Genomic DNA, 13,418 nt, shown 5'->3' with positions numbered 1-13,418 from the left:
AATCGCGAGCTCCAGCGGGTGAGCCTGGTTCCAGTTGCACTGCGAGGAGGCCGGTCTCCAGGACCTGCCCCATTGACCATGCCTCCAGCGAGCGAATCGGTTCTCTCAATCGCACCGGCAGCGAGGAAGCAAGGTCATAGCCCTAGGCTATATGATCATATTGCGTACGCTATCCGCTGACCTTCTCCACATACCCTGGTCGCTCTTCACACAGTGATCGAGAGCGAAGTCACAAATCTGGAAAATGTACCTCAGCGGCTCGTCCCGCTGGGATCGCTGACCTCACAGTTTCGATCAACAGCCCAGCATGCGAAAGCAGAGTCGTTCCGCTACTACATACACGGACTGGCGCCGCTACAACAACTGTCTTTTCGCTGGTCGCTTTCTCGGATTGTCAACTCTATCGCGACCTGTTCACCTTCATCGAATTCCTCCTCCTCCACGGCTTCCTACGACTCGAACGACTGTTTCGCAAGTTCTTTCGTCATTTTGCGACACACCGAGACTCCAGCAACCGCGAGACAGGCCTTTCTTTCACCTTCCTCGAACGATTGATTGCGCGCAAATCGAAACGAGACCTTTCGCGCGGAACAATCGGGCCTGAGTCAACGCGCATACACATTTTATTGTGCCTTTGTAGTTGCACAATGCCCTGCGCGTAGAACGTGCAGCCAAGTTCCAGCCTAGCCTAGCGAAGGAACACAACAATAGCCAGGAAAACACGCCGTACATAATACCTCCACGCGCTCCACGACTCTCTATTCGACACCATTCGCTTCGTTCAATCCTTTCTGGGATACTTTTGCGCCAACTCCGCGAAAGAATCGTCGAGGTGGAAGGATAAGCTCTACACCACCACTTCCGAAACATTCTCCACTTTCACCCAGCGGAAAGCTGCAGTTTGCGTTCCTCACACCGACTCTACCACCATGCAACAAACCGCAGCGACCCGGAAGCGTCCCGCGCCAGGCACATCACCATTGGCCCAGCAGGCAATGCAACCTCCGCAGCCGTCCTTTCAAGATGCATCTTTGACATATGGTCAAGACTTCACAAACGGCTTCGGCGACTTCAACACCACCTTCACACCCGATCAGTCCTTTACCGACCCAACGGCCTTTACCAACGAAAACATTTTCGCCGATCTGACCACTCCTCCACATCCCACATACAACACAAACGTCATTCAAACACCCTCGACAGACCTTGTCCGACGGTCACGCAACACACAGCTGGCAGCACATCCCGGGCAAGATCAATGGAATGGTGGAGCAATGGCACCGACGACTGGGCAGAATGAGGAGGAGGATGAGGAGACTTTGAATATGAAGGTTGCACTGGCAAAGAAGGATGCACAAGGGAAGAGGAAGTCAATCCCACCGTTCGTGCAAAAATTGAGCAGTTTCCTCGATCAAAATCACACCAGCCTCATTCGATGGTCTGACGACGGACGGTCCTTCATCGTGCTCGACGAGGACGAGTTTGCAAGGAAGCTCATTCCGGAGCTCTTCAAGCACAACAACTATGCGTCATTCGTGCGCCAGCTCAACATGTACGGCTTCCACAAAACGGTTAACATCCATGATGGATCGCTGCGCCAGTCTGAAAAGGCACAACAAGGGAGGAAGCCTCCGAGCATGTATTCACATCCGTACTTTCGCAAGAATCGACCGGATCTGTTGTGGCTCATTCAGAAGCCGACTGGGAAGGCGAACGCGAAGCGGAAGCGGGAGGGTTATGACAGTGATGATGAGAGGCAATTTTCGCCCGCACCGGATGGCCGACCGTCGGGAGAACTGGGTCCTGCGGCTGGACAGGATGTTGCACTTCCAAGGAACGAGCTGGCTTCTGTGCGACAAGAGTTGAAGAAGTTGCAGCAACAGCAGGGACTGATTTCGAGGATGATTGCTCAACTCAAGGAGCAGAATGAACAGTTCTATCGACAAGCGACGGCATTCCAGGCTCTTCACGACCGACACGAGAACTCAATAAACGCCATCCTCACCTTTCTTGCGACATTCTACAATCGCAGCGTTGAAGGCCATCAGGGCCAGGGCATGATGTTCGGCAACAACGGCCAAAACAATCAACAGCAGCATGGTAGTGTCGTGGAGGAGTTCAATGATGGAGCGATAGACGGCAACACTGATTTCCAGCAATACGGGAAGAAACCTCAACTACTCCTGACTGGACCAAACGCATCTGGTTCGCCGAATCTCGGTGTTGGCAGTTCGTCAACACAACCAAACTCTGCCCGACAATCAACCAGTCCACCTGGAGGCGGATCTCCGAGAAAGCGAGACAGCACAACAAGTGTCACTCCTCAAATCTCGAAGAACGGCCAAAAGAATGGCAGCCCAGCCATCAAGACCGATGCGCCAACTCCAGTCACTGTGTCCAACGACAACGACAATTTGACCAGCTTCCTCGACGACATCAACGCCAATAATTCCAACGATCCGAACGCATACAATTTTACACCATCTCATCACTTTGGTGCCGGCAATAATGCTCAACAGACTCGCGATGATGTGCTGACGATGCTCAATGATGTTTCGAATAGCACCTCTGGCAAGTCTCCAGCAGCAGCCGGTCTCGAACAAGTCGCCAAGAACGACGAACAAATCGAACTCCTCGACCGCGCACAGAAACACGTCGCAGGCAGCATCAACGGTCTTGAACGCAAACTCTCCCACATCTCCTCCCTCTCACCTGGTCCCGGCGGTCTGACCTACGGCGTGGACGAGAACTATGATCCATTCACAGACTTCACTACCACAGGCAATGACTTTGGCAATCCAAATTTCGACGAATTGATCAATCTCGACTCGAACAATGATTACGACTTTCTGAACGATCCGCTATACACCCAAGCCGCCACCATTGGTGAGATCAATCAGACTGACTCTGGCGCGGACATGTTCTCGACAGGTGATGGGCTGGGTATTGACAGTGCGCAAATTGGGGCGGATCCTTTTGGGACGGAGAATGGGAGAGTCGAGAGTTTGGCTAGTAGCAAGTCGAATACGCCCTCTCAGGTGCCTGCGGAGGCTCAGTCTGATGACGGCAATGCGGCGGAGTTGACGAGTTCGGGTAATAAGAGGCAGAGGACAGAGTAGAATGTTCAGGCTGAGAAGTTCTGTTGCGAGATGGAGGGCAAGGCGATGCACATATGGCGTTCAGGGTAGAAATGTGCTTTCGGACTTACGATCTTACGACGTTCAGCGACAAAGGGCAGAGATAGGAAGCCGTGCAGTCGCTCGACCTCACGACTGAAGTCAGGCGAATGTCTGCTTTGCAGATCGGAGGCTCTTCCGCTCAGAATGAGAGAAGCTGAGGATAGGAGAAGATAGAAGATACCCCTTATGTCACGTCACAAATTGAAAGTGATGCTTTTGCGCTGTTGGTGGGTTCGTTGACATCTCCTGGGGTGTCTTCGTACCATCTTTGCCTCTGAACGTTCGTCATTATGGTCCGTCTCGCGGTTCCTGCTCAGTCCCACACACCTCTTGCAGTCGTCGAGGAGGATTATTGCCATCGACCTTCGACCTGGAAGGCAAGCTAGACACGCGTCACTTCATGGCTGACTGCTGTTCTCACAACGAACACAAGCGCCCACCGACCTCATACGCTCTCGGCCGCAATGAGTGGATGCAGAATGAGAGATCTGCCGTTGATGAGCTTTCCCATGAAGCCGGGAGACATTGGAATGTACGAGTGCATTGGGGCGAGTTCTGACCTCGCGACCCGGATTAGTGCGCCTTGCCGACGCCAACAGTGTTTAACCCAAACAATTCCTATTTCCACCTTGACGCGATGCTGGTCCACCAGGCTCTCACTCCAAACAGATTCAGAATTCTCCAAATGCTCGCGGACGAGACCGCAAATGCTGCCTGGGATTTGGCGATCCGCTCTTCTGGTCGATGCGTGGGCACCTCATCAAACTCGTCAGCATATATCTAGGCTCGTCATAAATCGCTTGTCATCATTAAGAACTTACCTTTGGCAGGGAGATGAAGAAAGCTCGGAGTGTAGTGCCACACTAAGGAGGACCTGCGCGGCACTGCTTTCCTCTCTTTGCGTTGATGCATGCACCACTATGTAGACAAAGCTCGTCAGCTGATCTGTGAGGACCAACAAGCACACTTTGTTGAACTTACTTCTCGTCGCAGCGACCATACCAAAAGTTCCGGTTGGTGCCACCAGACTTGCATTCCACCTTGCAAGCGGAATTCAGAGCGCCGTCGCAGTGCTCGCTGTATCCGTCGTCGCAATGGCATGGTGGAACGACGTGGCCGGAGCGTTTTTCGAGAGCGGCGTCTTGGTCCGCAACGGGTGTGGCGATCGCTGTGGCCATGAAGAGACCGAAAGCGAGGTTAGAGACCTTCACTCATTGTTGAGAGTGGGAGATGTTGGAGTGGATTTGATGAAGTCGATTCACTGAAAGGTTTTGATAGTCTCGTGTGTTTGGCGAGCAGTCGAGGAGTTGAGGAGGGAGAGGGAAGGAACCGCAAGAAGCCAGACTGCTCACCTTTTCAATTCATCCTCCACGGGACTTAACCTCCTTGGGTATCAGGAGGTTGCAATCTCGACCATCCAGTGACTACCTTTGTTGCTGTACCAGGAGTCCTGGAAAGCAATACGAGCGCATGGGTGCACGTGGGAAGTCTGAAACGCAGCATGAGCTAGGAATGGGCGGGGATGAAAAGGGAGTTGTGGGCTTGACAAGGAGCGAACACGAACATCTCGCACCGCCAGATACCAAATCGCTGTCTGTTCCCTGGCGGAAAGCCGTGAAAACCCATGTATCTGTTGTTCGGATGTCACCTCCGAGGCTCGTTATCAATCTTTACCCAGGGTCCGCTGGGTACAGTCAAGTAGCAGCGCCGGTGCTGATCAACCGCTCTCAGTCGCTATTGCAAGGGTGTTGCCATGGGTTTGATCTTGCCCGTGCGTCGTGAAAACAAGGGAGTTACCAGGTTCGGAGGGCCGTCCGGACGACCTTTCAGCACTTGCAAGCCTTTTGGCATGCTCTAGAGCCGTACACCATGGGCACCTTGAAAGTGACATGGTTTCAGTGGGTCAACATCGCACTGGTGAGGTGACTGTACCGCCCGACGGGCGAGCGGTGCTAATTATTGAAGGCAGACCGTGTGATGGCGTTGAGTGACACGAAAACAGCATGGTGTGATACTTGACGTCCGAGCAAAATCGCATGCCGGCCCACAATGCTAGCCTTGGACTGGCTCGACAGCTCCCAAGCGAAGTCTTCGGAAGTTCGCTGAAATGGCGCTGGACTCTCAGAGGGCGAGTTGTCCGCAGTAATGTTGTTCATTGTAACTCGCGGGTGCACATCAGACTGCCACAAGGTCGAAGAATTCAGGTAGTCTAACATGGCGATCTGACGGCTGTACAGGTTGACCTTGTTCTGTGCTCACAGTCCGCTGGGAGACTCGAAACTCTGTGATTATGATGATCAGAGACAACGTGCAGGGGCGTGACTTGTCGAAACCTGGCATGTCGCCGAGTCGCGCAAGGAATGTCCAAGATCCGAGTGACAGATCGCTTTTGTAAGATCTGGCGCGCCCGCAAGCCCGCGGTTCAGACGGTGACTTCCCGCTTCGCCCTTTCGACAGGGTGTCGGTGAGCGGAATCAAAAGAGAGGGCGCCAATCCGGAGTCAACTGGAGGCTCCGAGGCATTTCAGGCCATCATCTTGGCCGCGGTCTGAGATAAGAAGCGACGAAAAGAATGATCTCAAGCTTGAATCTGCTAGCGGGATGTTCTTGCATTGTTGCAGTGGAGATGGGAGGAATGTTGAGTCTCATGTTCACATTGACAAAGCAAAGCCTCTTTCTGCACGACGTTTCCGCGCTAAAATCGTGCCCCGCGAAGTGAATAACCTCGCGTCTTCCCCAAATCTCCACTGATCTCACATTTGAGCTTCCTCCATCCCCACCCAAACAACACCGACAATGCCCACCCCAATCGAGCTCGCCCTCTCGACCCTTCTCCCCACAATCGCCTTCCTGCCGCCTCAACTCATAACCCTTGCGACCTCCTTCGTCGCCCAATCTCGAAGCAAAGCCGCCTCGCTCAAACCCGAAGAGGAAATCGGCCGGACCTATGCCTGCGCACACATCGCCTGTGAGCGGCTGGCGAATCAATTGAGTTTGGAAGTGGGCAAGCCGGTGCCGCCAGTGAAGCCGAGGGTTTATGGGAAGTTGAAAGGGTATTTGGATGGAGTGTTGGAGCAGAAGAGTAGGAGAGGAGGAGATGCTGCGACACCGACACAAAATACTGCGGCGAGTACGAGGACAGGACAGACTAGGGCGACGCCTACGAGCGGAGTGAAAAGAGCACGGCCGGTCGACGATGAAGATGCCGCGACGCCCACCGCCGCAGCAGCGCTCCCAACAGCAGGCACACCTGCTTCGGCGAACCAAGAGGTGCCCGACTTCGTCATGCCATTGATCCGCGCCATCTGCAAATCCAACGCTCTTCCCTCTCTCGCACCTCACATCTTCGTCGGCGCCACTTATGCCGTGCGTGAGATAGCATCTCGGCACGCGAAACGAGCTGTAGCGGATGAGCCGTCTGCGAAAAGACGGAGACGGACGCCTCAGTCCGGGAAGAAGATCACTGAAGTCGAGGCACCTGCAAGCGAGGCCGTACCGGCAGGAAAGTGGCCCGCCCTATGTCTCGCTCTATTCCTCTTCACGGCCGCGAAATCAGAAGGTGTGGATGTCCAGTCTGACAAAATGAAGGTGATGAGGGAGAAGGGTGGGCAAGCGGTTACTTCGTTTTGCGAGGACAAGAGACGTGTTCTGCCGGACGATCTGAGAGCACAGGAAGGCTTGGAGTCGGCTGTGACGTTCTACATGTTGGAAGCGGAGGATTGTGGGTGGTTGGAGATGGAGTGGTTTGGGAATGTGCCTGTCAGAGAGGACGGGATGGATTATCAGGATGGACAGGACGATGTAAGGAGCGACGACGAGGAAGATACAGGACCAGTGACGCCGAGGAAGAAGCCAGCTGCGAAGACGCCGTTGAGGAGAAAGGAGAAGCACGGCGGGAAGAAGGCGGTGGACGGGTGGGAGGAAGATGTGGGACCTGCTGGGTTGCTGCCGGGATTAGGCACGATGTTTCAGCCGGCAGTGGATTGGTTGAGCGACGAGAGAAGGGCGGAGTATGCGGTTTGGAAGAAGGGAATTTTGAAGGAGCTTGCGGTGGTGGATGCGAGGGCCTGATGGCTTCTCGCGAATTACGATTATCATGAGTATGAGCATGAATCTAGTCATACAAGGGCCACTGTTCGGCCTGAAGTTCATCAATCGAGGATCCAATCCCAAGCTGCACTCCCTTCGAAGTGAAGTGGTCACAATGTCGATAGGTATACATCCAACGCCACGCAGCCTGGCTCCAGTGAAGATGAGGCACCACCTCTGCAAGCATCCAAATTATGACTCCTCAGTATACTCCTCTTCTTCCACCTCCTCCTCATCACCCAACCCATCAATCCCCGGATCTGGAACCACAAAATCCAGCGTCAAAAATCCCGTCCGTCTCAACATGATCACCCTACCTTCCCGTCCCTGCCCTTCCCTCTCCATATTCCACTTCCTCATAAATCTCTCCAACTCATGCTCCCCGATCCTCGCTCCCGTAAACCCACAATCTTCCCACGCATATCCCGTCAGTACGCCCACGATCGCGTCAAACCACGCGCGGGTCGAGTACGGTGTGAATGCCCGCGCAAGAATGGCGTTGATGTTGGAGAGCAGGAATCGGAATTCGTAGTCGGAGATTAGAGGAGAGAGGATCTCGGGGTACAGGTTGGCGTATTGCGGATAGAGGTCTCCTGAAGCGAGCCAGTCGCGGCGAATGCGGATGACCCGCGTGGTATGCGCTGCAAGGCTGTCGGGCGAGCAGTGTGGATTGGGATGCGGGAAGCAGGGGTGGGAGGGACCCCATGTGAACTCGTCGTCTTCGTCTTCGGTGTAGGCGTCGTCTTCTTCGTATTGTTGCTGTTCCGAGTCGTGTGAGGCGCGCGGTTGTTGCTGTTGTTGTGCTGTGTCTGCGTCGTCGCTGTTGTCGCGGCTGTGGGTGCCTTTCAACGCTCGACTGCCTTTTGTGCTTCCGGGTCGGCTGCGGGCTATGCTGCGGCGCGAGTGGAGTGAGAGGTTGGAGCGGTGTGTTCGAGAAGGAAGTCCGACGGAGTGTTGAGAGCCGCGCCGTGAGCTGCGGGCATCAAAGGAGCGGTCTTCGTCTTGAGGAATCGGAGGGAGAGGTGGGTAGGATTCGGGCGCGAGGGTCGGATGGGAGGGTTGGGTGGTGTCGGAGGCCTCTTGCACGCCGGCGAGTTTGTTAAAGGCTTGCATGGTCGGTAGAAGGAGCGTGGGGTGGTGTGTTATGGCATGTGGTGAGGTCGTCTCTCGTCGTCCTCCAGCAGAGAATGTCGCATGCGGTGCTCGTGGACGATTGTCGCACTTGTATGTCGACAGTCGGTCTAGGGAGCGTTGTCAGGGTCAGAGACGTTGTATTCTTAGACAGCGGGCTGAGGTCCGGTTTGATTACTTGGGCTTCATCCTCCCTGCATGAGACCTTTGTCGCAACAACATCATCTCCTGCATTGCGGCGGGACAGACAAATTCGTCAACATGCCTGTGCCGTCTTGTGGCAGCATGAAGCACACCCGCTGACTCCACAGACAGCCCGACTGAAATCATGAAACGAAGACCACTGAACCGGGCCAGTACCGCGGGCGGCCCAAGGACGGGTCAGCCAGTACGGGCGATCGTCGTCGGCACGATTCGAGCGAAGAGGCGGTGTGAATGCGTCGGTCAACCACAGACGACGGGAAGAGCAGAACGCCATTTCAGACGACAAGAGGCGCGACGATGAGCCAAACGACATACGTGTATACGCCAATGTTATGTGAGCTGAGAAGCTAGGCTTCCGCTGATCTGCAGGCGGTATATGTTCGCGCAGCAGCAAGCCCATCTTGGCCATAGGAAGAACCTCCAAGGGGCTTCAAGTCCTGTCCCATCAAATGCATTGACATCCAGCTCGACTCCATCCGCCATGTTCAATCAGTCAACACGACATCCCTCAGCTTGGCTTTCCAGGAAGACTGATCACTTCAAGCGGTCATAACAACTACGCTCACATCAGCATTCAATCCTTTCTTTAGGGAGACAACAAAGACTCACCAACAGCGTCCGAAGCTCCCCAGTTAAAAATCGTCACGACCGTCATGCCAACCAAAATCATCAACAAGAACATGATGCAGCCGAATCCCACAGCCATGCACGCCTGACTCCTCTCCATCCTTCTGCGTGCTTCAGCCCGAGCCTCCCGACGACGATATCCGATTAGGTAACGGTTGTAGCAGCACTCTGCGAGAGGCCAGTAGGGAGCGCCGCTGGGATGGGTGCAGGTGAGGTTGCAGTAAGCTGGTGGCGATGGGCTGAGGGTGCGGTAGGATGGGAGTGTGTCCGGGATGTCCGGGATGGCTTGCTCCTCGGTGTCGGCGTCGTAGGCCTCCAGGAGGGTGCTGGTGGCGGAGAGGTTGCTTGGGACGCGGAGGAGGAGCGGAGTACGCTCGCTGGCGGGATAGGCCGGTGGTGGGTTGGTGTAGGCCATGTTGCTGCTAGGTGGTTTGGTGGAACAGGCTGTGGTTTTGGAATGCCTGGTGACCTGGTCGAGTACTGCTGACGGCGTCGCAGGTATCAGCCGTCGAGAGAAAGACACTCGAGACGGATGCAGGCGTCTTCATACATCAAGACGATGCCATTTTTCGAGGACTGCCATTTTTCGAGGACAGTCAAACCCAAAAGGCTACCATGTTCTCACGACTGCCATCGGAGAAGGACGATGGCAATGTGCGCGTCTGGACAGGAATTCTGTGAACGACTCTCGACGCCGATGAGAATGCTTTCCACGTAAATCTGGAGGTGATAAAGAATTACGGCGATTGTTTTCAGCAATATTGCAGACGAGTCGAGCACGCTGCACCCTCGCATGGAGCACGAGGTGTCGCGAGAAATGCTCTTGTCCGCCATTCAGCGCTTGGGAGACTGTCTCTGTCCGAATGTGCCGCGCCAGAGGTACTAATTCTCAGCACTGATGGTTGTTGGGAGGCAGTTCCAAATTTCTGCGAGAAGCTACCCATTCTCAAAACACGGTTCTTGTGGTATAGACCCGCGGTACTAGCTTTCCAAGTTTCAACGGAATTCAACGATTTGCCAAAAATACATTTTCTTTCCGCGCGCGCAATGAGCCTACTGGAGAAATCTCCAGAACTGTAAATGCTCAGTTCTGGTTCCCGCCTCGCACTTAGCGCAGCGACCATTCACTCAACTCAGCGTCGCTCAGCAGCATCACTGAGCGAGTCACGTTCGGGGCCAGACGACCTTCGAATGAAGCAGGACACGAAACTGGCTTCGAACCGACTAAGAGCGAGCGAGCGATTCACCAGCACTTGCAGTTCAAACCGCCAGGCATACACCTCGCTCAACTCCATCACCGCACTCTCCATAGTGTCGATCTCACAAATTGAAAGAATCACAGTTTAAAATCGTCTCGCCGCTAGAGCCGCTCATCGCCACCACGCTCGCCCGTTCCTCACCTCACTCCGCCAGCGCCCACTCGAGTCGGACAAAATCTCGACATTGCCCGCTGGACTCCACCCACCACCTCGATTAAATACCACACAACATGACGTCCAGCCACCGCCTCGATCCCATCTCCCATCCCCCTCCGCGCACCTCTCCTCCTCCCCAACCCATCCCTTCATCCCAACCCATCCCTCACGCCTGGACCCAGCACCCACACCCCTACATCCGCACCGCCCACCCCAATGCGATCGTCAACAGTTTCACTCCCCTCTCCATCCCCGCCACGCTGAACGCGCACTACAATCCTCAATCTTCTACCTCCCGTACATCCCAAGCTGCGAATGGGACAGCAGATCCGAATGCTGGAGCAGCGCCACCGGTTCCGACGACTGCCGCCGCCGCATTGAGGCCTCCAGTGCAGTTGACGCCCGCGCAGAGGCAGAGTCGGAGGTGTTTTTGTTGTTGGATCTGGTGTTGGACGGGGTTTGCGTGGTTGCTGGCGGCGTTGGGGTACTTGGCTTGGTGGTATTGGCCGGGTGGGGGGAGGGGGAAGGATTGAGGGAGTGGTGTATGATTTGTTGGAGATGGAAGTCGTGAGGTGGTTGAATTTGAGGAGAGGTTCGGCTTTCTGCATTGCGGCCGGCGGTGTTCTTCTGATGGAGCGAGGCAGCAGTGGTGAGGCAGAGGAAGGTAATGTTGAGGCTATGCTGGGCTCGATTCTGCTGGAATGAAAGGACACAACAATCGCGCTATCGACAATTTGTTCCGAGTTTTGTTTCGTCTATATCAGTCTATTCGTATCGTTCAGGAGAACAGCTTTTGCGTGCTACAGCACTGTGAGCCTCTTTCGCTCAATCCATCCACTTCGCCAAGACTTCCCATAATCTAAGCCAAAGTCTTCTCCGTCAACTCAATCCCATACTTCAACAACTCCAACCGAATCGGCTCGGCCAACTCAGGCGTGACCGGCGCGAGGATACCCTTGTCCTTGATCTCACCCTTCAAGATCAACAACACAGCGACCGCACACGGCACACCGACCAATCTCGCCATGGCGCTGTACCCGCCACTGCCCTCCTTCTCGCCGTAATCGCAGAGAGTGCTCGTCCTCGTCTCCTTCTTGCCGTCCGCCCATTCAATCTCGAACTTGTGCTGCAGCATGACAAAGTCGCGCTCACCCTCCGTGTACTGCATCTTCTTCTCGAGAGTAGCACACAGGCAGTCGAGGGGAGTACCTCTCGGCTCAATCTTGTCATCCGAAAAGAGGCCGAACCAGCGCAGACCGGCGAGGATGCGCTCCTTGTCTTCGTTGCTGCGGAACTTGGTCTTGGAGCTGACGGCCCAGGCGAGGTCCTCTTCGCCATGAGAGGAAGCGCCGACGATCTTGCCGAATGCCTCTTTCCAGGAGATGGGAGACTTGAGGAAGTCGTGTTCCTTGTCGGAGAGCATGCCGAGATCTTGGAAGGTCTGGACGAAGGCTGGGTTGCCTTGGTAGCGGAGAGTTCCTCGGATGAGGGTTTGAGCCTCTGGGATGTTGTAGCGCTCGCGGAAGGGTGTAGAGTCGCGATTGGGGTATGCCTCGAAAGCGTAGCCAGGGTAGATGAAGTAAGGCTTGGCAGTAGACATGAGATCTGTGCCGGAGACGGTGTCGACTTTGCCGTCCTTGTAGAACGTGGCGGTGTTGCGGGCGGCGAGGAGGACACCACGAGGCGACCAAGAGAATTTGTAGCCGAGAGGGTTGTCGGAGGACTCAGGCGCGGGCAGACCACCACAGTAGGAGAGGAAACCAGTGATTTTGCCTCCAGCCTTGTGGACTTCTGAGATGGTCTTGACGGCGTACAGGTGATCGAGACCGGGATCGAGACCGATCTCGTTGAAGACTGTGATGCCAGCGTCCTTGGCCTCCTTATCGAGAGCCATCATGGCCTCGGAGACGTAAGAGGTAGTCACGACATTCTTCTTCTGGTTGATGGCAGCCTTGATGACCTGGGCGTGGAAGGTGTAGGGGATGAGAGAGATGACCAGATCGTTCTTGCTGATCTCCTTCTCGAGAGCCTCGCTGTTGTTGACGTCGACAGAGATGGCGGTGGCGTGCTTGAGGCCTTCGGCGAGCTTCTTGGCGGATTCGAGAGTGCGGCAGGCTGGGAAGTGTTAGACGAGGGAGTGTGTTTCATGAGATGGAGGTACTCACCAACTGTGACCTGCACGCCGGCCTTGTCCAGCTCGACGGCGGTCGGGCGAGTGACGAAACCAGCTCCGAGGAGGAGGACTTTGCTGGTTGGGAGTTAGTATGTGATCTTGCTGCCATTGGGCACACGTTGGAGTGAATGGCAGCTAGGCGTTGGATCGAGGGCACTTACTGAGCCATGATTGCGTGTGGTGTGTTGAGGAGTATCTTGCTGTTCAACGTAGTCGTGTAGATTCGCTGAGGTTTGTCGTTGTTGATGAAGTGAGGTCGTCGTCAATGTTGTTTGGATGAGTCTTTCCCAATCTTTGATCCCCCACCAAGCCCAAAAAATCCATCTCCAGTCGAGCGTCATTGGACATGGATGGCGGGGTGCTATCTGACTCAGCAACATTTCATGGAATCTCTCGTCGGATCGACGACAGTCCGGGAGTGGCCGTGCACATCCGATCTCACGTATTTCTCACTGCGGGGGAGATCCAAGCACGACGCCACCGGCGCCATTCCATCATTCACTAAACAAATCCCGTCAAATTGGTGACACCTGTTGCTTTAAGAAAGTCCCGGACCCGGATCTCCATCCATCTGACCAGTCACCAGTCCGGAGTTGCATCT

At 54.9% G+C, this 13,418-nt stretch overlaps 5 protein-coding genes across 5 annotated transcripts; 2 read left to right on the top strand and 3 right to left on the bottom strand.

The window, feature by feature from the left end:
* Positions 1 to 1,325: 1,325 nt before the first annotated feature.
* Positions 1,326 to 1,682, top strand: MYCGRDRAFT_45761 (uncharacterized protein; the record flags this gene model as incomplete). Its single annotated transcript, XM_003850328.1, has 1 exon — positions 1,326 to 1,682. A coding segment is annotated over one exon (357 nt), but the record flags the coding sequence as incomplete, so codon positions are not given.
* Positions 1,683 to 5,974: 4,292 nt separating this feature from the next.
* On the top strand, positions 5,975 to 7,249 carry MYCGRDRAFT_110463 (uncharacterized protein; the record flags this gene model as incomplete). The annotated part of the gene is made up of 1 exon (XM_003850329.1): positions 5,975 to 7,249. The coding sequence occupies one exon, from the start codon at positions 5,975 to 5,977 to the stop codon at positions 7,247 to 7,249; it is 1,275 nt and encodes a 424-aa protein (XP_003850377.1).
* Positions 7,250 to 7,615: 366 nt separating this feature from the next.
* MYCGRDRAFT_105472 (uncharacterized protein) lies at positions 7,616 to 8,468 on the bottom strand (the record flags this gene model as incomplete). Its single annotated transcript, XM_003849993.1, has 1 exon — positions 7,616 to 8,468. A coding segment is annotated over one exon (765 nt), but the record flags the coding sequence as incomplete, so codon positions are not given.
* Positions 8,469 to 9,141: 673 nt separating this feature from the next.
* MYCGRDRAFT_95177 (uncharacterized protein) lies at positions 9,142 to 9,644 on the bottom strand (the record flags this gene model as incomplete). Its single annotated transcript, XM_003849992.1, has 2 exons — positions 9,142 to 9,158; positions 9,212 to 9,644. The coding sequence occupies 2 exons, from the start codon at positions 9,642 to 9,644 to the stop codon at positions 9,142 to 9,144; spliced, it is 450 nt and encodes a 149-aa protein (XP_003850040.1).
* A 1,859-nt stretch (positions 9,645 to 11,503) lies between these two features.
* On the bottom strand, positions 11,504 to 13,076 carry LYS9 (LYS9, Saccharopine dehydrogenase, lysine biosynthesis pathway; the record flags this gene model as incomplete). Its single annotated transcript, XM_003849991.1, has 3 exons — positions 11,504 to 12,759; positions 12,810 to 12,892; positions 12,979 to 13,076. The coding sequence occupies 3 exons, from the start codon at positions 12,984 to 12,986 to the stop codon at positions 11,504 to 11,506; spliced, it is 1,347 nt and encodes a 448-aa protein (XP_003850039.1).
* Between the last annotated feature and the right edge of the window lie 342 nt (positions 13,077 to 13,418).

The sequence above is a fragment of the Zymoseptoria tritici genome, chromosome 8 (genome assembly GCF_000219625.1).
Source record: "Zymoseptoria tritici IPO323 chromosome 8, whole genome shotgun sequence".
NCBI classification, from domain to species: Eukaryota; Fungi; Ascomycota; class Dothideomycetes; order Mycosphaerellales; family Mycosphaerellaceae; genus Zymoseptoria; species Zymoseptoria tritici.
The sequence above is the reverse complement of the archived record's forward strand: the minus strand, read 5'-3'. Positions and strand labels throughout refer to the sequence as shown.